The sequence below is a fragment of the Pseudorca crassidens genome, chromosome 20, assembly GCF_039906515.1.
Source record: "Pseudorca crassidens isolate mPseCra1 chromosome 20, mPseCra1.hap1, whole genome shotgun sequence".
In the NCBI taxonomy this organism is placed as follows: domain Eukaryota; kingdom Metazoa; phylum Chordata; class Mammalia; order Artiodactyla; family Delphinidae; genus Pseudorca; species Pseudorca crassidens.
Window position 1 is genome coordinate 45,340,411 of NC_090315.1, and position 24,690 is coordinate 45,365,100.

General features: G+C 40.5%; 2 protein-coding genes across 5 annotated transcripts in view; one reads left to right on the forward strand and one right to left on the reverse strand.

Moving 5' to 3' along the window:
• Window positions 1-24,690, forward strand: part of NIP7 (nucleolar pre-rRNA processing protein NIP7) — an 82,535-nt gene that overhangs the window by 9,701 nt on the left and 48,144 nt on the right. The window lies entirely within an intron of this gene.
• On the reverse strand, window positions 1,283-24,474 carry TERF2 (telomeric repeat binding factor 2). Of its 2 annotated transcripts, none has more exons than XM_067718896.1 (10): window positions 24,064-24,474; window positions 23,860-23,955; window positions 23,075-23,205; window positions 14,286-14,372; window positions 13,095-13,241; window positions 11,300-11,406; window positions 9,567-9,959; window positions 4,926-5,011; window positions 2,891-2,931; window positions 1,283-2,431 (listed from the first exon to the last, which is right to left on the reverse strand). In XM_067718896.1, exons 1-10 carry the CDS (start codon window positions 24,431-24,433, stop codon window positions 2,273-2,275), a joined length of 1,617 nt encoding a protein of 538 aa, XP_067574997.1. In that variant the 5' UTR covers window positions 24,434-24,474; the 3' UTR covers window positions 1,283-2,272. The 2 variants fall into 2 exon arrangements, with proteins under 2 accessions (XP_067574997.1, XP_067574995.1); XM_067718894.1 differs by having other exon boundaries at window positions 2,891-2,934; window positions 24,064-24,473.

The window sequence follows — 24,690 nt, forward strand, 5'->3', positions numbered from 1 at the left end:
AGACAGTTACGTGCATCTTATTTTATTCTCACAACAGCGTACAAGGGAAGTACTATTACCTACTACATTAGAGATGAGGAAATGGACATCCAGAGATTCCAGTGGCTAACTCACCATCTCCAAGAACAGCTGGCACAGCTGGGGCCCTGAGTGGGCCTCAGACTCTTACCCATCAGGACAGTGTGTCTGTTAGTCTCTGAGTTCTGACAATGTCTAAATGTTTTTATCTCAGCCATAATCTTAAAAAACAAAACAGCATGAGTACCTTCTAACCAAGTATTGCTTCAGAAGGCATCACAGTGACTCCAAGTGGTAATACTTTAACTGTCACAGCTATGTGTTATGTTATGAAGAACACATTTCATAATTGTGTTCAGTTCCAGCAAAGGCCAGATGACATCACAGCAGTCTGGAGGCACAGAGGCTCTGCAGCAGTCTCACTAAGGTGAAGGTGGGAGAGACTGGGATCATTTCTCAGTACATAGTGGCACAGGCATCCCCACCAGAGTCCCACCACTGCCACAGTCCTAGCACTACTCATGTGGTGAGCAGTGACTTAGATTCAGCAAAACAATCACCAGTTCATAGTAAGTTGTATAGTTCTATAGAAACTGTAGGCAGAGTTTTATGTCTGTATACATTTTATAACATAATAAAGATAGCATTGAAGTTATGTTAAAAAATGTTAATGGATCTATGCATTTCTCAAATTTTGAGAAACACGATTAGGATATTTTGCTTCCTTAAATGTATCACAGTGTCATTCTTCTACCTAGAGAGCGCCATCTAACAATGTGAGAGTTGAAGGTAAAAAGCTTCTGGATCCTAAAGCTTGGTTTGGAGGGAGATCACAAGTATCTACAACCAGATCAAGTGGAGATCAAGTTCTTGCCTTCTCACTGTAGTTTCATTTGGGGTTAATTGCTAGAAAAACAGCAGTACCCAACCCCCAAACACGTAGTTAATAGGTAATAAAGCTGTACAAAGTTTCCAAATTTCAACTATAGGATGAATTTTTAAACTTTAGCATTTCTTTACATCTTGCCTTTCCCTCACTCAAAAGTGAGAAAAAAGGAATTATTTTGTCCCCGGAGGTACGTTATATGAAGAAATGGACAAATTAAGAGGAAACTTTCACATCTCTGTATGGCACAGCTTCCAAGGATTAGAACATCCAATACAGTTTGACATCAGCTTCTTAACATGGACAATATGGTTTAGCAAAGCTTGTTCAACATTTTGCTACCTCCATCTTTTCAGCTGCAATAAACAGCTACTTAAATTTGAGAGAAGCAAGACTTTAATGAAGAATGCTACAAGTTATGGACAATAATTCTCATTTTAAAAAAATTACAGAAAACACTTTACTGAAATTCTTTTTTCCTAAAAAGACAGTCTTTAAGGATGTCTGAGAGACAGCAAGCACAACACAGTACAAAAGGAGAAGGGAATGTTGAATTCCAGTGCAAGACACTAACACAGCACAATTAGGGAATCAGGTGGAAGCAACCATTTCACAAAGAATGGAATTAGGCATTTATACTCAATCAGGATTTTTTTAAGCTTTAAAAGTCCAGCATAAAGAAGGGAATTGGGAAGAGAGGATGGGGAGAGGGGCTAAGCTTATCTACAATCACCATTTTACCAAAAAACACACTGGTTCAACCACGTGAGAAGTGGAGGTTAAACCTGCCTACATAGCCCAGCAAATAGAGCAAATGCCAAGGCAGTCACGTCTAGGAGTTGATGTCACAACTGGCTAAACAATTTTTAAAGGGACTCTGATTCCACCAGGACTGGTTTCTCATCAGCCTGGGCTCATGACAGATGAAGTTCCTTTGCATGTGCATCAGAAGGCCAAAGCTTTACCTGGAACAAGTTCGCTCCAAGTAATGCTCATGTTGCTGGTTTTAACAGGTCATGGAGTCAAAAGTGACTCCTAACAGACTCCACCATTTCCTAGGAGAAGGTTCTACTGATTACCAGGGATTTAAATTCAAGCAAACCACTAAAGAAGGGAAATACTAATGGTATTCTGGCACTGTACAAGCTATGTGCCTGTCATCTCTGTCAAGGACATGGGGTGGACTTGGCTTTGTTTCTCAGCTCCATGATCTCCAACTGTGATGAAGTGGAACTGGAACCTCCCCCACATGGGAGGAAGATGCCCAAAATTCTCATCCCAGCCCAGCTTCTGAAAGAAACAGCAGACTACCAGGGGCTATTATTAGGAACCATGCTCCTGTGAATTCTGTGGAAATGAAGGCCTGTTTCAGTTCATGCCAAGTCTTTTCATGGTCCGCCAGCGATCCTTAATCATCACAGCTGTTCGGTTAACAAATGGGTAGTTTTTAGAAATGGCGGCCCAGTTTCCTTCCCCGTACTTCTGCACTCCAGCCTTGACCCACTCGCTTTCCTCTACAGTCCACTTCTGCAAAAAAAACCAAAAAAACAAAGGATTTATCACAACCTGTGTTTCCACTTATTTATACTTTCATATAGTAAAGAGGTAAACTCAATCCTAGGAGAATAATCTGAACCCAAAGGAAGGATTTATACTTTTAAAACATGATATAGAATATAAGTTAACACCATGGATTTGGACATTTCCTAATTTTCAGTGTCCTGCCATTTCAGCCTCAACTGATAACCATTTCTGGATTCAAAATTTCAAACGTGTGTTGTTCATGGTTAGGAAATGCGTCAGCTTTCTGACCACCTAGATTTTTCTTCCAGAGAGTATTTAACTTAGTTTGGATTATCTGAAAATGACAAATAAAATTTTTTACCAGGTGCATGGGTAGTCTATGCCTGTGAGATGTGGGTACTTATTTTATCTCTCTTCTACCTACACAACCAGAAAAGATCAGAAAAGAGAATTTAAAATTACCTGCTTTCGTGTTATATTGGTTGTATTCTCTTCATCTGGTGCTGCTGGAAAACATTAAAAGTAGACTCATTTCAGAGCTTACCTCCTCGGCACAAACCACAAGAAAAAGACATAGAACGTCTCCAAAGGGAAAACTTGATTCAAATTTTACAAACTTTGAGAAAAGAAAGGACATCACTAAAGGATAATTTGGTTTTGTCCTCTGCTTGCAAGATACCAATCATTTCAGTCCATGAGAATCTGTACAAAGCAAATACTTTACAATCAGGCATTCAATAAATGTTGGTTAATGATGGATTTCAGGCTCTTTAGTAAAAGCACTATCATTTTCTCAACTTACTGAGGAACTGTGGTATTTAAAATCCTAATATATATATACACATACATATATATATATGCATGTGTAATATATATATTTGTGTATATATATATACACATATTTGAGTGTGTGTATGTACATATATAATTTCTGCTTTATAACCCCTTGTTAATTACTGCTTTGAAATAACACAGTTTTACTGTTTTTGAATTTCCAAATCCTTGATTGTTAGATATAATTAAATTTGGGGGCTTCCCTGGTGGCGCAGTGGTTGAGAATCCACCTGCCAATGCAGGGGACATGGGTTCGAGCCCTGGTCCGGGAAGATCCCACATGCTGCGGAGCAGCTAAGCCTGTGCGCCACAACTATTGAGTCTGCGCTCTAGAGACCATGAGCCACAAATACTGAGCCCGTGAGCCACAACTACTGAAGCCCGTGTGCCTAGACCCTGTGCTCCGCAACGAGAAGCCACCACAATGAGAAGCCCATGCACTGCAACGAAGAGTAGCCCCCACTCGCCACAACTAGAGAAAACACGCACACAGCAACAAAGACCCAACATAGCCAAAACTAAATAAATAAATACATTTTTTTAAAAATTTGGCTCAATTCTTCAAACATAAAGAACGGGGTAATGATTATTGCTTCCCACTCCAACAGACCATGTGAGATCTGGTCAAACTCTACCCTCTCATCCTATGGAAATAGATCAGGCCTCAAAAACAGGGACCAAGATAATATTTTAAAGGACCAGGGGGCTACAGGAGGGTATACAAGTATAATGGACATGCCATCTCAAGCCAACAAGAGCCAGTTAAAAAGCTGCAAGAAAAGGCAAAGTTGCATAAATGTGAAACTTGCTACAGTGTCTGCCTCAGCAGACGCCACTGTCCCAGTAATGCTTCCTGAAGAGTGAAGAAAGGTGACTCAGGAAAAGGGATACTTACAGGAGCACATTATTTATTTTTAAATTATGAAGTATTTCATGATATAGTAGAAGCCGATTTCTGAAACTGACAAATCTGGACTGCATCAGAAGTGGATGTTTTCTAGAACTTTTATATCCTGTTCTTAAAATATTTAATGCCACTTTTATTGTTACTTCTCCCATTTTCTGTGTAATCTTGATTTTCCCAACTATGCTTTTGCCAATGAAAGGTCATTTTTAAGGGCAAAACCTTTGAGGTTGGCAAAGGATTACTGTTGCTGCTGTGTTACAGAAGTCTTCAGAATCTCCAAAACTAAGGTTTAGCATGTATATATTTCCATCAGAGAGCAAAATATGTGGTGGGAGAGATCCTAATGCAAATACTATGAAGTTCAATATTAATTAAGGAAAAGTAAAGTTTCTCATCTTAGAAAAAAACACATATATAGAAACGGGTAAGAGATTATTTACTTAAATAAGACATGTAAGGAATGACCACTTCTACCTTTTCTAATTAAAAAACTTTAGGAAGAACATCAACTACAATTAAATATAGGATTTATTAAACCAAACCAGGAGTTTTCTTTAAATATAAAGCGTTGCTTTGATAGTCTCCATTGTTTAATGGGAAAAGACATAAAACTGATTCCTCATGAATCACAATGAGGAACTTTTAAACTTTTTCTAGTTTGGAGACAAGCAATTTCTGGAACATTGATGTGACAGTAACATGCACCTACACTTCAGCAAGTGTCAAGGAGAGACCAATGAGAATCTTCTGGCTTACCCTGAACTTGAAACAGTTCGTCCTCTTCTACCCAAGTCTCTTTTTCTTCAACCCCATTAGAGTTGTTCCACTTGCCTTTGGGTACTCTGAGGGAACATCAGCGAGAGGACAAGGTGTAAAACAAAGTCATCCCAGGTCATCCCATACTCTGTCCTTAGCTCTACTCGTGGCCCTGTATTCCTCCCTGTTCTGCTGTGACCACATTCGAGATTCACCTACACACAACTCCCAAATCTTGACCTGGGCAGGCCTCTCCATGTCAACATCCCCCAGGTTTCAGGACCATCTCTCAAACTCAGCACTGGATACATCACCATCCCCCTCAATGATCTGTTCATTTTCCTGTTGTTTGTCTGGTTGGTTGGTTGGTTGGTTTGGTTTGGACTCTATTACAGATTTCAGCATTCTTCTAACCTAGAGCTGCAAATTCCTTCCCCTCCATCACAGACATGCTCTATTCCTATCTCTGGACTGTTCTCCTTTCCCTCCCCATTCCCCTAGTCCAAGCCCATGGTCCAATACCTTTCACCAGTATTACACTAGCCTCTTAACTGGAGTCTCTCCCCACTAGCCCCTTCCCCTTCCAAAGCCACCTGAACAATCATCCTAAAATTACTACATCCCTCCCCTATTCAGTGATGGCTCCTCACTGCCTAAACAGTGAAGCCTAAATGCCCATATGGGGGAATCAAGATCATGCAGTCTGGCCTGTCAGTTTCTCAGCAGTTCCTCCTGTCCCCACCAACACCCACACCGCCCTCTGCTCCTCCTTCCTCCTGTAAGTTCTGTGCTTTCCTGCCTCTCTATTTGCTGTTCTCTCTCCTTGGGATTCCCTTCCCTGCCAAGTGAAGTCCTGCCCATCTTTCAAGGCCATCGTTCTCAATGAAGACTGCCCAACACATACAAAAAGCCCCCGCTCCTCTGCCCTTATGATAGTGCTTCCACTTTATTACACAACCGTATCACGACATACCCTTAACCATAAGCACCTTGACGGCAGGGACCATATCCTCATTTGTCTACTCCAAACACCGGGCACAGTAACACACACCCTCATAGAAGCTGGAGAGATACTAGCTAAACTAATAATGAGATTATCAAAGAACTGTAAAGGACTTATACCATCAAAGATTAGAATAGTAAGCAAACAAGAATCATTCCTGTGAACATGAAATTTTGAGTACTTGGGTGCAACCAAAAACAGTCCCAAACCTGAAAAATAATCCAAAACCCAAGTTATTAAATAAATGAAAATTATAGTCACTCTTACAGAACATAGCACAAATCTGACCTCAGAATTATAACATCCTTTACAAAACAAACATGGAAAGTATCTGAACTAAGTTTTGAAGAATTTATATAGATCAAAGTCACCGAAAAACCTGACCAAGAGAGTAGAAACAAACTGTTGTTTCCGTCCCCGCTATAAAAAAAATTTATTTTTAAGGCTGTCTGGGTATTTTGCAAATGAAAGCAGTTTGCTTAATAAGTGCATAAACATGAAAAAAATTCCTTGAGTTCCATGAGTTTTCTATGCAATTACCTAAGTGGCTGGGACAAATGGTGGACTCTTTACTTTTCTTTATTTTTAAATTGGATCATATCCCCCAAAGGGTTATTTCTAAGAATAACTGATTTGCTTGAGACAAAAAAAAATTACACGAGTTTTTTTCTTCTCAGGATATTAGCTGTGTCAATTACTATTCATAAATAAAGGTCAGACAGCATTACAGTTTCAGTTTTCCATCTATTTATCCAAGTCCTGGGATAAAAACTGATTTTAACCTCAGGGTCCATCATTTTCACCTAAGTGGCTATTCACCCTTCCTGCAGACAGTCTTTGCAGATCACTTGGTAACTTTCTGCTCCTCCTCTGAACTCAGCATTTGCTATTACATGTATAAACATTTTGGTATTTCTTAACTTCTCATGTTGTGGAAGGGGCTGAGACCTTGGTCCTCATCTTAACTGTTAGGTGGCCGTGAGGGCAAGCCGGGTCACTTCCTGGCTCATTGCGCTCCTGACTGGCGAAGTTAAAACTTAATGGTCTAGAGGGGTTGGCAAACTACAGCCTGTGGCTGCTGGTTTTGTATAGCCCTTGAACTAAGAATGGTTTTTACATTTTCCAAAGGGTTGTGTAAAAAAAAAACAAAACAAAACAGAAGAATATGCAACAGAGACACAAAGCCTAAAATGTTTACCCTTTGCTAGCCTTTTATAGAAGTTTTGCATGTGGCCCCTTAAATTGCAAGAACCAAGAACTGTTACTTTGTTTGGTTAGTAAACTATCTAGTAAGCACTAGTTCTGTGCTGTGGGGGATATAAAAATATAGTAGTCGTGGCCCTGCCGTCTAGGTGATAGACCCTAATCCTGCCTTCCCCTCCTCAGATTCCACTGGCCCAGCTTCCCCTGGGTCCTGACTGCTCACCGGGCAGCAGTCTCCAACCACCCTCCTCTTCTCCTTTCCCTCAGTGTCTGTTCAAAAGCCCTCAGTGGTGTCTGCTCAGAGGCTTTCTGATTAGGTGTATTAGACTTATCTGGGGCACAGTTAGCAAAGCAGATTAGAGAACACTACCCTGTCCCTTCTAATTCAGTAGACAGGAGCCTGGGAATATATATTTTTTTAAACACTGCACAGGTAATTGTGATATGAAGCCCCTCTTGAGAACCTCTGCCTGATAGAATATAATAGGAACTCAAAATCTGGCCCATCTACCCATCCAGACTTTTCTCCCTTCATCCTCTCTGTGCCCTATATTCTCCTGCCATACAGACTACATGACATTTTCTGGCTCATACCAGGCTTTCTCATGCTGTAATTCAAGAGGCTTCTGTTTCCTAGAACCGACCTCCCAATATTACTGGATGACCTCCTACTCATTCTTCAAGGCCAGCTCAACACTTGCTCCTCAGCAAGGTTGCTCCACCCACAACTCTGCTGCCCAGGCCCAGCTCTTCTTCCCTGCAGCTCCCAAGGCACCTCACATACGCTTCGTTTAGGGCCGGGGTCATAGGATCCCTTTTTTTTGTAAAGGGCCAGTAGTACCTTCAGCTTTGCAGGCCTTACTGTCTTTGTTGCAACTACTCAACTCAAGGTAACATCAAAAGCAGCCACAGATAATACAAAATTCATGGGTGTGGCTGTGTTCCAATAAACTTTATTTACAAAAACAGGCAGCAGGTGGATTTAGCCAAGGGGCCATAATTTGCCCACCTCTGCTTGAGAGTACCCATCATACTTCATACCCTTGACACATGAGAGAGGTATATCTGAAACCTTCACAGAGTCTCCCATTTATAAAACCACTGTAATCATGCACTCTCTCCAGTTTCCTTGTCTGTTCATGGGAGCAATACTTATACTTCATAGAATTGCTGTGAGGGGTAGAGGAGATCAGGTATCAAATGAGAGCAATAGTGTGCTGACTGCATCTGCCTGCCCAGCCAATGACTCACTCACTTCCAGATGCAGGAAGTGGTGCATATAGTGCAGATTTGTGCCCGAGTATAAATCATTTATCAGATGCCACAGCCCTACAGGGCACCCAGCACAAGCATGCCAGGACACAGGTCCCCCAACAGCTGTAACAGAGAGCAGTAGTAGAGATGGCAATAACCGTGGGAGATCAGTGAGGTGATCACTGACAGCAGGGTGACCAGGGGAAATTTATGGAGGAGGCAGAGTTTTAAGAGGCAGCTTGGTGTACGTGGTATACAGGCCACGGGCTTTTGTGTCAAGACTGACTGGGATTAAAAATCTCAAAGCCCAATTTTGCCATTTTTTATCTGTGTGACTTCAGGTTAAGTTAGTAACTTTTCTGAATCTTCCTCACCTATAAAGTGAGGCTAGTAAATCACTCACAGAGTGAGTGTAGATATTCAGTAAGATAATATGTGAAAGTGCTTGGCCCGCAGAAAGTATTTAGTCAACATCAGCTTCTCTTCTCTTTGAAAGACAGATGGGATTTTGATAAGCAATGGTGGAGGAATGATAGTCCGAATGTGGGGAATGAGAGGCAGCAAGAAGAGTACCGTAGTAGAAACAGGGTTCCAGGGAGAGCAAACAGACCAGTTTGCCTAGAGGAAAGATCCACAAGAGGGCACAAATGGTAGCAAAACTGAAAGCCAGGTTGGGGGTCATGATGGGGAGCAAAATGAAAGCATTCTAACCACTGCCCCACAGAACCTAGCAGAATGTGAGAGATTAGTAATTACTGAATTTGCCAAGTCTCAAAATGCTCATAGAACGTGCAAAACTATAAATATTCATAAATCTCTTTTAAGGATCAAAGTATAACGTGGCCCAATTCAAACAAACTTCCTTTAACAAACAAGACTAATATTTAGTAGTCAAGGCACTCAGAAGTTTGCTAAAAATGGAAGCAGCGGTGAGTAGGAGGCTCTGACACCCTTTCACCCTCACTCCTGCCTAGTGCAATGCCTGGAAGCCCACATGCGGGGCATCAGAACTGGCAGGATGGCTACGACGTCACTCCCCACCCTGAGTCACATTCTAGCAGTCTGAGCAAGCCTTGGTGGTGAATAACTTAGCTGAAAGTTACTTCATTCCCGGAAGCAATACCAGGCATAACCAGGACCACCAACCAGCCCCCAAACTTCTACAAAGAAGGTCTTCATACTTGGGATTCTTCTCCCCAGGGAGGGGTTGGTTGAGGATGGTGGGCTTGGATGGTGAAGCAGGAATGACTTCCTGGGCGGAGTCGAGGCCTGCGCTGGGCTCAGTGCTCTGGCTGTCCTCCTCCAAAACCAATCGGCTTATTGTCATGCGCTTGTTCTTGGGCTGCAGTTCAGAGCCACCCTCACCCTCAGCAGGGGCTGAACTTTCGTTTTCATCTTTTCTCGGTCTCTTGTTTTTGAGGGCTGGTGATGGTGGGCACACTTTATTAGGAAATACCATATCTTTCTGGTCCAGTTTTGAGAAGGCTGCCTCAGAATCTTGTGCACTGGACAGAGTCTTGAAAGCTGCTTTCAGAGCCGTAATTCCAATGGTGGTTGGAGTGTTCTGTAGCTGCCTACAAATAATGCGAACATAACAGAGATCAGTTTCACCATTGTGGATGCTTGTCCAAGCAGCCACAACTTTTTCAAAGTGGGAAGCTTCAAATTAGAAACTCCTCACCTTGAGAACTCTTCATTAAAAAAAAAAAAAAAAAAAAAAACAGAGAGGGTGCGTGATACAAGCTTTATTTATAAAAGCTTCCATTTATAAGTGTTAAACAGAGGCTTCAAATATGATATGTAAGTTGAACTATGGAGCTTAAACTTCAAGTAAGAGAACCCTAAAGGAACTAGGGCCAATGATACTCCCTCCAGAGACCTCTTCAGCCTGTGTGCTGTCTAACCCATTAGTCTGCATGGACTAAAGTGGTGCTTTCCACAATGCAAGAACTCTGTGTAGTGCCTAACAACTACAATCCATCTGGACAACCAACTGATAATCCAGCAATCTCACCTTGAAGTCTAAACTCTTCTTCCAGCTGTCCTAGTCCAACCCTCATGTGAGAGAAGTAAAAGACTGGCCTCCATTCTGCCCTCTTTCTCCTACACTACACTTATAAATGGGATCTTGAGAATTCTCAGAGTGAGAAGAGTGCCACACAGTCTTGGGGAAACTGCCTTTTCAAAATAAAGTTCATCTATCATTTGGATATTTTAAGTAAAAACTGTTAGGAGAGGGCAAACTGGCAGCCTGCAGGCCAAACCCAGCTGGCAGATGTGTCTTGTCTAAGCTATTCAAGTTTTTTTTTTTTTTTTAATTGGACTAACTGCCAACATTCAAAAATTGGGAAATCTCAAAAAAAAATTTTTGGACGTCTCACATAAAAATTTGAACTGAAGTTTGGACATCTTTGGACATCTCACGTAGCAACAATCACATGAAGCTGGAAAGCATGCCCTCTCTGTGTCCCAGTCCCGTGCTCTCAACTGTATTATCCTAGACCCACTTTGCTCCTTTACATCTCCTACTGGGCCCCCAAAGACATCTAAACGTGTGACCTCTGCTTTGTTAACTGGTCCTGGGAATCTGATTCACAAGTGTGAGCACTGCATTAAGAGATGAGGTATCAACAGGGAAGTACTGAGTAGATACAGGTGAGGCAAGGAGAGAGAAACAGAAGGAAAGAACCTTTGAGGAATAGCCAGTCAGGAACTTCTGCCAAGGATCTGACGTCCCGTTTTCAATATTCCCATCTTCCCAGGATGTGCTCTGTAAATCCCACAGTGCCTTCCACGAGTAACCCAGTAACATGTTAAGAGGTCAAACCACTGATCCTGCTCGAAGATGACGACTATGCTTCCCACACATCACCCCAGTGTTTCAGCCAACATCACAAAAGGGCATCTCTCTCACCTGGCAGGTTCTCTGAGTGGCTTTTCAACAGGCTCTGGTGCTGGCTGTTTATCTTCCTTCACTGTGGTTGAGGTGGAAGACTCAGATTTCAAAGCCTTTTTGGCCATCTGGGAAAGGAAAGATGTCGTCAGGAAGAGGAAGTCACAGAATTTCATTAACTGCTTCTTTCACCATGAACATACTCAATATGCAAGCATGCTCACTTACAAACCCAATTTAGGCATAGACTAGAGGAGGGATCGAACTTACAAGAATTATCTCAAATTTCTTCCTCCCTTCCCTCAAAAAGTGGCTCACAGTTTTCTATACTAAAGGAGAACTCAACCTGAGTGGTGCTAAAAGCATCTTGATGTTCCAAGAATTCTGAAAGGTTATTTTGGACAACAAATACTTAAATGATTTTACTTTGTATCTCCTCTTCTATCCTTCCAATCTCATCCCTAATTTAGTTTCTGAATACCTAATAGACCTTTGGGGTCATATGCAAAAGTCAAATCTTTTTTTTTTTTAACTTAGGGATGACTGATGTCTACATTAATGTCTTTTAGTTTGTGTATAGAATTTTTCATGATTGTTTCCACGAATGTTTTGCCTATTAACAACTCTTTGAAAATCCTTACTTGTACCACATGAAGCCCTCAGTAGGCCAATCTTGCTCTAACTCCAGCTGCTCCTCTGTTACCCTCAGACTGAACTTCTACACATTTCCAGTCAGTCCAGTATCATTACATTTTAGATTGCATGTCTGTAAGGAGTGGTATCTTAAGAGCTGAGAATTCTGTCCTCAACAGAAAGAGTGACAGGTTATTTTCCAGTTACCTGAATATGAAGGAAGGGTTCCTAGGCCAGGCTCAAGTATCCTGACACTTGCTCCTTGAACACTCCAAACTATCTGCTTTACAAATAATTTTGAGAATTGCCAAATGATTGCTAGGATCACTGACACTATCCTGATATGGGCCTTGCAGATCTACTGTTAGGAACTAGGATAATTTGAACACTCTCAAAATCCTTGTTTTAAAAAAAACCCTCTCGGGCTTCCCTGGTGGCGCAGTGGTTGAGAGTCCACCTGCCAATGCAGGGGACACGGGTTCGTGCCCCGGTCCGGGAAGATCTCACATGCCATGGAGCGGCTAGGTCCATGAGCCATGGCCGCTGAGCCTATGTGTCCAGAGCCTGTGCTCCGCAACGGGAGAGGCCACAACAGTGAGAAGCCCGCGTACCACACACACACAAAAAAAACCTCTCACTCAGTTCATGGTCCACCTTCTATGACAGACTAGGTTCTAATTCTCCCCTGTGCTGTCTTGAGCCTCACTGCATCCATTCTTTGTGCTTATCCCTCTGATCCAGTTAAAGTATGTCTTCATTTGGCCTCTCTTGCTAATCATACTCTAGTCACACTTTTCTCCAGTTATGCCTCCTTCCTGTCAACAACCCCATCATACCACATCTATCAAACCACTCTTCCTCTCCCAAACTTAACTCAGATTTCATCTCCTTTGGGAACCACCATCAGTTGTAATTGAATGTTCTCCTACTTTAACCACACAGATGAATGCCACATAGAGGAAGTAAAAATGGGAGGTGAGGGAAACTAGGAATGTTGCATTTGCCTCTGCCAGGATCTCTGCTTCTGAATATATAAGGCATTTAATTAAGAAAGATAGCACATATAATTCAGTTTTTTCCACACATTTAGTCTTTTCACTTTAAAAAAGAGCTGTCCTTTTCTAACTGCCTACACATCCTCCAGGCTACATCACAGTTATGGGAAGAGAAGGCCAAGCCCCACCGTGAGGAGGTAGGGCTCTGCATCATCCAGGTGACTCTCCAGGAAGCGCAGCATCTTCTGCTGGAAGGTTTCGTAGGAAAAATTCTGGATAACAGGGTGGGCCAAGTTCTTTTCACGGATAATGTTCAGGAGATCATTTCTCAGCTTCTACACAAAGGACCAATTTTTGCAATGTGAGAAAGAAAAACTCCAGTAAAAATTCAATGATGATGAGTTAAAACAAAGCTATCAGAACGTTCACAATGCTGTCAATGATTATCACTGGTACACATATAAGAAGGGAAGCCTACCACAATGTAGAACAAGTCAAAAAATTACTGATCAGCCACAGTAGGCTACTATGTAGCTATATAAAAAAAAAGGATGAAGAACTTAACATCTAAAGTACCTTTATACTTTTACATAAAGATCTTTAAACTTCCAAAAAAAGAAAACTAAAAAGGATGAAAAGTTCCCTATGTACTAATATAAAAAGATCTCCAAGATATATTAAGGGAAACAAGCAATTTGCAAAATGCTCAAATTAGTGTGTAGAATATGCTCACATATGTATATGGGAAGAACAGGAAAAATGGATATATGTGTATGTCTGTATATATACACACATGCATACTTATTTGCTTGCATATGCACAGAATATCTCTGTTAAGAATAAAAGAAAAAAACATTGGTTGCCTCTAAGGAGAGGAACGAGATGGCTGAGTCAGACATGAGAGAATTTTCACTAAGCTCTTTTGTTGTACCTTTCGAATGTTGTATTACATATATGTATTACCTTTTCAAAAACTGAAAATTTATATTTATAAAGGAAAAAAAATAAGAGCAGGGTATCAACAGAGCTTTTGACACCAGAAAATAGAAGATAAGTCCTCACCAAGGCAGATTCTCAAGTCTGCAGGATCAATGTTTATGTAAAGTCAGAAGTGTTAATACCAGTGCTGATCACTAAAGTTCTGTCAGAAAGCTGACAGTAATGGGCAAGTAAATGATTTATGTAAAATTTTCAAACAAATTTTTGAAATGCCATTCTAACAGTAAGTTATCCGGGATAAAAGGCAACATGCTCAAGGTGCTGAATATTTAAAGGCGAATATTTAGATAACATTCCTGACAGAGAACCCTTTCCCTGTTTCCCCACAAAAGGCAATGAGCTGGATTTAGGTCACGGGAGCAAAAATATATCAAATTTACCTGAGTTGTGGGGTCCTTGGACATATGTTTTTTCAAAATTTTTGAAGCCTTTTCAAATTCTTTGTTTTTGATACAAATAATGACTGCCTACAAAAGGGGGAAAAAGACTTTTTTTAAAACTGCTGTAATAATGAAAGGTATAATTAGAATATCAAATATCAAAATAAGCTCAACTAAAAAGTAAAACTGAGTCTTACATACCCAAGAACTTTTTCACATTCTATCAAATTCCTGTATTTAAAAACTAACAATTATTATTCAAGCGTATGAACAACCGTACGCTCTTTCAGTGTGTAAGGTAGTAGATTTTTAACATTACATTGGATTAAAAAAAAAAATAGCTGATAAAGCAAAATCTGATCTCCTGGATTACAGACATTTACTCAATCTGAATAGGGCTTCCTAAGGAAAGGCAAAATGGACAGGAGTCATCCCAGGTCCCCAGAACAACTGGTTTTGTTCTTTTTGGATGCAAAAGCTTTGATGTAATGGGGGGAATGAGAGGAGGAGATACTGTGGGGTGGGGGGGGAGGAGGGGAATAATTTGCTGACCACAGAGTTCTGCTAGTTCCATTCAGGAAAGGCCTGAGGCCAGTTCGCTAGGAGAACCAGCACAGCCTCTCATACTGTAAACCCCAGCGGGCCAACTCCAGTTAAAGTGTGCAGGGAATTGCTGAGACAAACAAACCCAGCTCAGCCACAAGCAGCAAAGAAAGGACAAAGTTTCAGGTAGGATGAGAAGGTCTCATCAGCCACAGAGAAAAAGGAGAATCCTTTCGTCAAGACCCCCCAAGAGAACATATGTAGAGGGCAAATAACAGTGATTGAAAATTAAAAAGGATATTTAAAAAACATATGTGCACTTTTTTTAAAAATTAGAAAAGCAAGGAAAAATTGGGACCACCTGGAGTTATCTAACAGGATGAAGTAGCTACCTTAAATCCAGTCTCAAAGAAACCTATCTCACACACGAAAAAGGGAAGAAAAACTGGTCCATAGATATTTTCAGTCTTCACAGGGAAGAATTTAAGGAGAAACATACAGACCAAGAGAAGGAGGACTAGCAAGGGAATTCAGAAAGTACAACTCTCTGGTGCTTCTGTCCTCCACATGCTGAACACAGCCATACAGGGCAAAGGAAACTGGTGTCAAACGCTTCTGAAGAGCAGGCACAACACTAAGTTCCTACTGCCAGGGAGGGAACAAAGTAAATAAGTCTTTTCATTTTAATCAGATCATCATATTCACTTTTACATCATTTTCAGCAGAAAAACTATACTAAGACTATACTTATTTTCTTGAAGCATACAAAGGTTTTACTTTTTATAAATCGTTTAGGTCCTATTACATTGTTTTTTTTTAAAGATTTTTTTTGATGTGGACCATTTTTAAAGTCTTTATTGAATTTGCTACTATATTGCTTCTGTTTTATGTTTTGGTTCTTTGGCCACGAGGCACTGGAATCTTAGGTCCCCAACCAGGGATCGAACCCACACTTCCCGCATTGGAAGGCAGTCTTAACCACTGGACCGCCAGGGAAGTCCCAGGTCCTATTACGTTTTAAAATGTTATTTAACTTGCATAAAGTAAAATTAACTTTTTTGGCATACTGTTCTAACACATGTATCAACTTCTGTAACCACCACAATGATACCAAAAACCTTGGATCAAATAAACCTCCCTTGTGCTGCACTCTGTAGTCACCTCCTCCCCATCCCTAACCCCTGATCTTTTCACTGTTTCATCTCTTCAGAATGTCATATAAATGGAATCATACAGTATATATGAAATCACACAGCTTAATTTTTAAAGGATGTAGCCTTGAGTCTAGCTTCTTTCCCTCAGTATAATGTCCTGGAGATCTATCTGTATTGTTGCATTATCAGTAGTTCCTGCTATCTTATTGATGAAGCAGTGTTCTGTTGTATGGATGTACCAGTTTGTTTATCCATTCACTCACTGGAAAAACAGTTGGGTGGTCTGCAATTCTGGTGATTATGAATAGAGGTGTTAGAACATTTATGTACAGGTTTTGGTGTGACCATAACTTCATTTCTCTAAGGTAAATACCCAGGGGTGGGACTGCTGGGTCATTTGGAAAATGCATGTTTATAAGAAATGGCCAAACTGTTTTCTTGAATGGCTATACCATTCTGCACCCCATCAGCAATGTATGAGGGTTCCAGTTGCTCCACATTCACACTAGCACTTGTTAGTGTTAGTAGTTTTTAAAGTTTAGCCACTCTCATAGGTATGTCCCAGTATTCTCTGTGGTTTTAATTTGTATTTCCCTATTGACTAAATGATGAGCATCTTTTCATGTGCTTATTTGCTATCTGTGTATTCTCTTTGGTTGTTTTTTTAAAATAGTGGTGTTTGTTTTCTTGTTCATTTTGAGAGTTCATTCTCTGAACAGTGTTTTTCTCAGAACAAAAGTTTTAATTTTGATGAAGTCCACTTTATGCTCTTGCAGATCTTGCTTTTAGTGTCATATCTAAAAACTTTTTTGCCTAAGTCCAGGACATGAAGATTTTTTTTTCAAGTTTTCTTCTAAAAGTTTTATAGCTTTACATTTTACATTCAGATTATGATCCACTTTGAATCAATTTTGGTATGAGTTTTAGGTCAAAGTTCATTTATTTTTTGCATAGGGACATCCAATTGTTTTAATTCCAGTTGTTGAAGACTATCCTTTTTCCGTTGAATATCTTTTTCCATTGAAATGCCCTCATGTTTTTTGTTAAAAATTGATCAGTCATATTTGTGTGGGTCTATTTCTGGACTCTCTCTTCTGTTCCATGAATCTATATATCTACAGTCATGAGTACTGTAGCTTTATAGTAATTCTTAAAATTGGGTAGTGAGTCCTCCAGCTTCATTCTTCTTTTACAAAATTGTTTTCGTTATTTTAGTCTTTTTTTTAACCTTACAATATGTCTTTTAGAATCAGTATCGACAGAAAATCCTGCTGAGATTGTGATTAGAATTACATTAAATCCATAGATTAATTGGAGAGAACTGACATCTTAACTATATTAGGTCTTCCAATCCATGAACAGGGTATGTCTTTCCATTTAATAGGTTGTGATTTCTTCATCAGCATTTTGTTGTTTTCCACATACAGATCCTACACATGTTTTGTTAGACTTATACATATTTTCCTTTTCTTTTTTGGAGCTATTGTAAATAACTGTTTTGGTAATTTCATTGCAGATTTTCATTTTCATTTCATTTCACTGCTAGCAATATGAAAATATGATTGATTTTATGTGTTGATCTTGTATCCTGCAGTCTGGCTAAACTTACTTATTATAGCTTTTTTGGTATATTCCACGGAATTTTCTGTATGGATAGCCATGTCATCTGGAAAAAGGGACAATTTTATTCCTTGTTTTCCAGTCTGTTGCCTTTTATTTCTTTTTCTTGACTTACTGCACTGGCTAGGTCTGCTGGTATGATGTAGAGTGGAAGTGGTGAGAACGGACACCTTTGCCTTATTTTGGATCTTAAGGTCAAAGCATTCCATTCTTCACCATTAACTATGTTACCTGTAGTTTTTTTTGTAGATGCCTTTTATCAGGTTGAGGAAGTTCCCTTCTATTCCTGGTGTGCTGAGTGTTTTTACCATGAACTAATGTTGAATCTTGTCAAACGTTTTTTTGCTTCAATTGATATGACCATATGGTTTTTCCTTTGGACCAACAGGGTAAATTACATTCACTGATTTTCAAATACTGAATCAGCCTTGCATTCCTGGGGCTTTAGTTTCCCTATTCTGCCACACACTAACTGCATCTGCATCCAGGACTAAGCATCAGGATAGACAGTAAAAAAAAAAAAGGAATGGAATCCACTTCAAGTTCTGGGAGTCACAGCTCCACTGCTAAAGAGAAGGGCTTCTCTTCCTTTAGGTTTAGGTGCCTGCTCTCCTGCCACTGTCATCACTGGGTCACTGCTGCTACCAGTGTAGTAATGCCTGGGTGCTAGGATAGAGAAGGGAAAAAAGGAAAAAAAAAACCCAAAAAACAAGATTTCTTCCACCCTCTCTGATCCTTAGCAGATCCCCTTTCCTGCTCTTCAGACCAGAGAGAGCCTCTCTTGGAGTTCTTTCTATTCACACCTGGGGTGCACTTCCAGGTTTCAGGATCCTTCAAGTCCAGGCCTGGTGATACTGGAAAGGGAAAAAATGGTAATCTACTCATCACCAGTTTGGACCTTCATATTCTGGTCTTCTCCATTAGCTTACTACCCTTTACATTTCTGAGTTCTCCATTCATTCTGTCCAGGATTTATACTTGCATTAAGAAAGACAGAAGAAGGGCTTCCCTGGGTCCAATGGTTAAGACTCTGTGCTTCCACTGCAGGGGGCACAGTTTTGATCCCTGGTCAGGGAACTAAGATTACACATGCCATGTGGTGTGGCCAAAAATAAATAAATAAAAGAAAGAAGAATATGCTTATCTATCTTTCCCAGAACTGGAATACAGCTCTCCTACTATGTTTAATTTGTGAAACAAGAAAGGAAATGTGAATGCTTTCAAAATCTTAATTGAAAGTCTGCCTCCGAAGTTTGTACTATGAGCTTTTTTAAAACTATGCATTAATTTCCTGAGAAGTTTTTTCGTTTGTTTTTGTTTTTTAAGAGATCAAACTTTGCTTTTTGAAAACTTGAAAGTTTTTGAAATAAGTATAATTTCTTCTCTTATGTTTCTGTTAAGGTTCTTACCATCTAAGCAATAGCAATGGTCTCTGGCTAACTTAAACAAAAGGGAAATTCCAAGCACAGATTTTCAATATAGGTGAGATAGGTTTATGTTAGAGGCAAGGCCAGAAAGGACATAAGAAGAGAAAACCAAACTCACAGAAATGAAGAAAGGCTAAAAAAGCAAACTCACCAAAGAAACCAGGCTGTTATGGGAAGCACAGATGCTCAAAAAGCCTTGACAAAGCTTTTTGTTTCAAGAATTAAAGTTTCAAGACATTGTGTCTGATGCACCAGCCCCTCAAATGTGGTAAGGTCCTCAAAGAAAATCAAGGTGCTATTACCAAAGGTACACAGCAAAAGCACCACCTAAATGCTTCCCAAGAACATGCCATATATGTTACTCTCTCCTGTTCACAGAAATCTGAGGCATCTCTCTTTTAGTTATGAAAAGAAAACCAATGTAGTCTCAATATTATTATCAGCTTACAGAAGCAATTCTCAAACTTTTTGGTCTCAGGATTCTTTCTTTATACTGTAAACTGTTAATGAGGACCCCAAAGAGCTTTTGTTTATGTGGGTTATATCCGTTGTATTCACTGTATTAGAAATATAAAACTGAGAAAAATTTTAAATATTTATTAATTCATTAAAAAATAACAAACTCATTACAGATTAACATAAATAACATATCTTTATGAAAAATTACTTATTTAATAAAAGTTTAATGAGAAGGGTGGCATTGTTTTACATTTTTCCAAATCTCCTTAATACCTGGTTTAATAGAAGAAAGATGGTATTCTCATATCTGCTTCTGCATTTCTTCTGTTGTGATATGTTGTTTTGGTTGAAATATATTAAAAAATCTGGCCTCACACAGATATAAAGTTGGAAAAGGGAGTAGTATTTTAATAGCTCTTTCAGAAAATGTGGACATTCTTCTTTGACTCTACACCAAACTTTGGCAAGTGAACTCTTCATCGTTATTACATTAAAATCTGTTAGTCTGTCTTGCACTTTTAATGGATCTGTTACCCATGAATGATTTTGCAATACAATTCATCGATCATTTGGAAATTAGTGGTTTACTGAGTCATGATCTTCCAAATGTTGATACATTCATTAAAAATCTTTTTAAAATCACAGTTGTTAATATCACCATCAATCATATCAGAAAAGTCTGAATATTGGGAAGCTACCAAGCACATGAATATAAGTTTTCCAAAATTCTGATTTTCACCTGAAAGCTTGAATTTTACCTCTGCCAACAAATACTGTCACTTGTTCTCCTTGAAGTGACTGCCAGATTACCACATCTGAATAACCAAAGTTTGTCAGTTATTTCAAGTAAAAATGGTACTCCATTACAAAAGCAGCTAGATCAGCAGCATGCAACTCAATCACACAAGTACTTATCGGGAAGAAAACCATCATGTTTTTGTATGCAGCAGAAATGCTACAGAAAAACTTCCTATATTGTCAGACTAAATACTGGAAAAACGTCTGCTCAAGACTTAATAAAATTAGTAATTTTTACTGCTTCATCAAAGACATTCTTAATTAAAACTGGCTGTTTTTTATTTTTTAAACTGCAAGCATGTGGCAATGAAGAATACAATGACTACCAGTACAATTTACCACTGCCTTGGTCACGGTCACGCTAAAGCACCAGAAATTTTTACCCGTCACTGTTTTTGCATCATCAGTGTAAATGTCAGTGCACTGAAAACCTCAACTAACATTTTGGCAATACTGTAAAGATAGTTTTGACCCCTGAAAGGGTCCCGAAGACCTGCAAAGATCCCTGGATCATACATTGAGAAGCTCTAACTTAACAAACAACTTATTTGATAAGCTTTTTAAAAAATTTAATAAACTTTAAGATAAATTGCTGTGATACTTTAGAGATCTTAAAAACGCATCAAAAAGCTTCAATGAGCCGAGGTATTCCAAGGTAACAAATTCTATGACTAAATGAGAAATTAAAAAAATAAATCAGAGACGTGATACAGTATCATTTAATAACTTGGATATCAAGGTAACTATGGTAGCCAGCCTCTAAGATGGCTCCCAATGATACCCACCTCCTGCATAGTGCGATTCCACCCACAAATTCCAGCTGGTCAGGTCTGTGTGGCCAAGAGCATATGGCAGAAGTGGTATGTCACTTCTGAGATAAGTTTATAAAGACTACAGCTTTCTGTCTTGGGCTCTTGTTCTCTGGGATCCTCTAGGGGAAGCAAGCTATCTCATTGTAAGTAGCCCTAAGGAGAGGCGAGGAGCTGAAGTCTCCAGCCAACAGCCAGCGAGGAAGTGAGTCCTGCTAACATCCATGTGAGGGAGCATGGAAGCAGACCCATCAGTCCTGGTTGAGTCTTGAGATGACTGCAACCCTGGCAGGCAGCTTGACTATCATCTCACGAGAGACCTCGAGTAGGAAACACAGCTAAATCACTACCAGCTTCTTGACTCTTGGAAACTGATAGATAATATTTATTGTTTTAAGCTGTTAAATTTGGGGTTGATGATAATATTTATTGTTTTAAGCTGTTAAATTTGGGGTTAATTTGTTACACAGCAGTCAACAGTAATATAGTAAGTAACAAGAGATCTGGTACCTGGTGGAAAATGAAAAAGCAGAAGGGAGTCAACATAAGAAAATGGTTGACTATTTTAAGGGAATCTGGTTTTCCTTAATAGATTTTTCCTAATGAAGCCCCCAAACAGATCTATGAACTTAAATAATAAATATTCAACTGAAAGATAAAAGCCCATAGACTCTACCAGAAGAGCAGCCAGAAGACAGATCTATACCCCTTGTGTTCTGAAGGAGTTGCATTTCTGAATTAGCTGGCTACTTAACAGTAGTTACATAAAGTACCCTGAACTGGTACCACTTCTTCCCATCCAAAAGATCCTTAGCTATTCTGCAAGTAGCCCTGGATTTCTCCTCCCTTGCTAATATGTCTTTTCTGGCATTTTACCTCCAACACAAACCTGACTTACCTATACTAAAAATCTATTCTTGCAATCGTTCCTCCTTGGAATTGGAATTTCCTAAGCATTCTTTGTAAGTCCAACAGTAGTTCCTGCCCAAGGTCCTTAACTGAATAATCTGCACCCCACACACAGTTTTTTACCTGTTGTTTTTTTAAACAGGGTGTCTGAGTACCCAGCACATAGCCAAGGGACAGAAAGTCTTTGCTAAACAAGGTTTTGTCCCTTACGCCCCCCCACCCCCAAGATCCCATCCTTTTATGAGGTGCTGTTATCTTTTCTTACCAATTTCCTTACTTTTACCGCCAAGGCAATGCTGAGCTGTTGTCCTTCAGTCCCCACCTCTGCATCTGCTTCCACACCCCCAGCCTTGGTTATTGGAGAAGAAAAAGCTTTTTCTGACTGGTTTCCATGGCTGCTTCAATGTTTTAAATATAAATAAGTTCCAGTACTTGAAGCTACCTGAGCCATGACATAGTTCCAGTCCCAAATTCCTAGACACTCTACAAGCTTTTTTCTTATCGAGAACACTGCCTGCACCAGCCTTCTACCACTACTGTTTTTCAAAATGGCTGGTATCTCAGCACCTCTGATTCTGTCTGTTCAAGGGGAATGTTCCCTAAGCCTCTTTCTGCAATTGCATGAAAGAGCTCAAAGCATTCCCACATTTCCCAAGGCACCAGCTATTCTCCTTGGTCTATAATAAACAAGGGTGACAAGATCCTAGCCCATTTACTTTTAGCCCTTTCACAGTGCTGCTCTGAATGGTAATAACCACCTACAAAATGTCATTCTTCAATGCCAACTCACTTCCTGTGTACTGTGGCCCCTCCTGCCAGGGCCACAGGGAGACCACCAAAATCACAAAAGCTGAGCCATTAACAGTTCTTTCCAAGTCTGGGCTAGGAAAGGGTCACCTGATTTTCGAAATAACATCTATGTGTGTGAGTTATGTGTTCTGAGTGTGCTCTGCTCACTTGCTCTCTCTCCATCCCTGTTTGTCCTCCACCCCACACAAAAAAGATAAGCAGATTCCTCAAAGACCTCTGATCTTTGGTAAAAGAAAAAAAAATTTTAAATAGAGCCTTACAGCCTCCTTGACCAGTTTTCTACTGGATTCGACCACTGCCTCTGTCAGTGTAAATTCCGTTTTAATCATCTCCAGCACATTGATAGCTGATTCCAGTGGTGTGAGCTCAGCCTCCATATCAAAGGAACAGTCTAGGACAAAGAGCACAATTTTCACTTTAACCTATTTTCTGAAGAGCAGAAGAATTATGTTCATATATATGTATATATGTATATATATATGTATATATATATATATATAGAAAAGAAACATGCAAATATAGTAAGATTTGCATTTAATTTGCTTACATACTGGCTACAGGCTTACAAACATGTTAAGGGTCCAAATTCAAATCCATGAATTTCAAGTGACTAATTTTCAAGACAGGTAAAAAGTTATTTTTTAACACATGCATCTGTATCTCAAATGGCAGGATCAGATACAAACGGCCAGAAACTAAAGATCATTTTGCTAAACAGCTGTCAAGTTCAATTTAGGAAAAGAAAAAAAAAGTGCTCATAGTTTAAAAAGACTCTACTATGGAGGAAAAATGGCCATCTTCACATAATTCACTTTACAAAGCAACAAAGTTGGGGCGAGCAAGAAACAGGTGGGAGGAAATAAAAAACATAGAAAAGCAGCCAAGAGAATACTAAGTGGAGAAAACTAAGGCCAGAGAATAAACACCGTGATTGAAACATAGTAGCCCACCTTAACCCTGAACCCTTCAGTCTAGGATGTAAGTTTGATAACAACGTAACCCTAAATAAGTGAAGCCCAGAGAAGAACATAAAAAATAGCCATACCTAAATTTTCTCCTTCTTCAATGCGCGACAGACACTGCATAACCCGCAGCAGCCGAGACACGGTATGCTCCTTCCCCAAGGGCCTGACAAGCAAAGCTGGGAGAGAAGACATTGTTGGCTCGGCGACCCCCCAGCCGCTACACTCGGGCCCCACAGATCACCTTCCCAGGAGCCCCAGCCTCCTTCCCCAGGCCCGGCCCTCACCCTGCATGATGTCCCGGATCTGCCTGAAGTCCCCGTACCGGCTACCCCGAAAGGCCCGCAGCGCCTCGTGGAAGTAGAACTTGAGCACCCAGCGGTTGACTGCCTCCTCCAGCCGCGCCTCCCCCGCGCCCCGCTCCGCGGAGCCCCCCAGCCTCGGTGCGTGGCGCCCCCGCCGAGCCCGCCCGCCACTGCGGGACGCCCGCCTGCCTGCAGCCCTCCCGCTGCTGTCGCTGCTCCCGCCTCCTCCCGCCATCGCGTCCGATCGCTGCGCGCCCTCCCTGCCGGGACGCTTCTTCGACTGTGACGCCGCCGGGTCACGCACAACGCCCGGGCCGGAAGCGGAGCCAGCCGTCCCGGCTCCCGCGGCCATGATACGGACGGCGTTCCGAGCCGCCCGCGGGCTTCTGGGAGGGCAAGGACCGGTCGCTCCCAGCTTTCCTTTTGGACCCCGTAGTTCCCGGTGTGCCGGCCGCAATGCCTGCTGGGACTTGAAGTCCATGCTGCTCAGATGGGTAAATCAACGGCGGTAGGAGGTGTCAACTTTGCTCCGAAATTGTGGAACGAAATACTAGAGACGCTGGGCTGTGTATAAAATATTGAAAAATAAAATAAATTATTAAACATTTT

What these genes read in the sequence shown, in the direction of transcription:
- TERF2 (XM_067718894.1), bottom strand. Translation starts at nt 24,433, where the DNA reads ATGGCCGCGGGAGCCGGGACGGCTGGCTCCGCTTCCGGCCCGGGCGTT. An exon ending in GATCCGGGACATCATGCAGG is followed by an intron (nt 23,956 to 24,063) that starts GTGAGGGCCGGG and finishes CTTCTCTCCCAG; the next exon opens with CTTTGCTTGTCAGGCCCTTG. An exon ending in CCACTCAGAGAACCTGCCAG is followed by an intron (nt 9,960 to 11,299) that starts GTGAGAGAGATG and finishes CATTATTTGTAG; the next exon opens with GCAGCTACAGAACACTCCAA.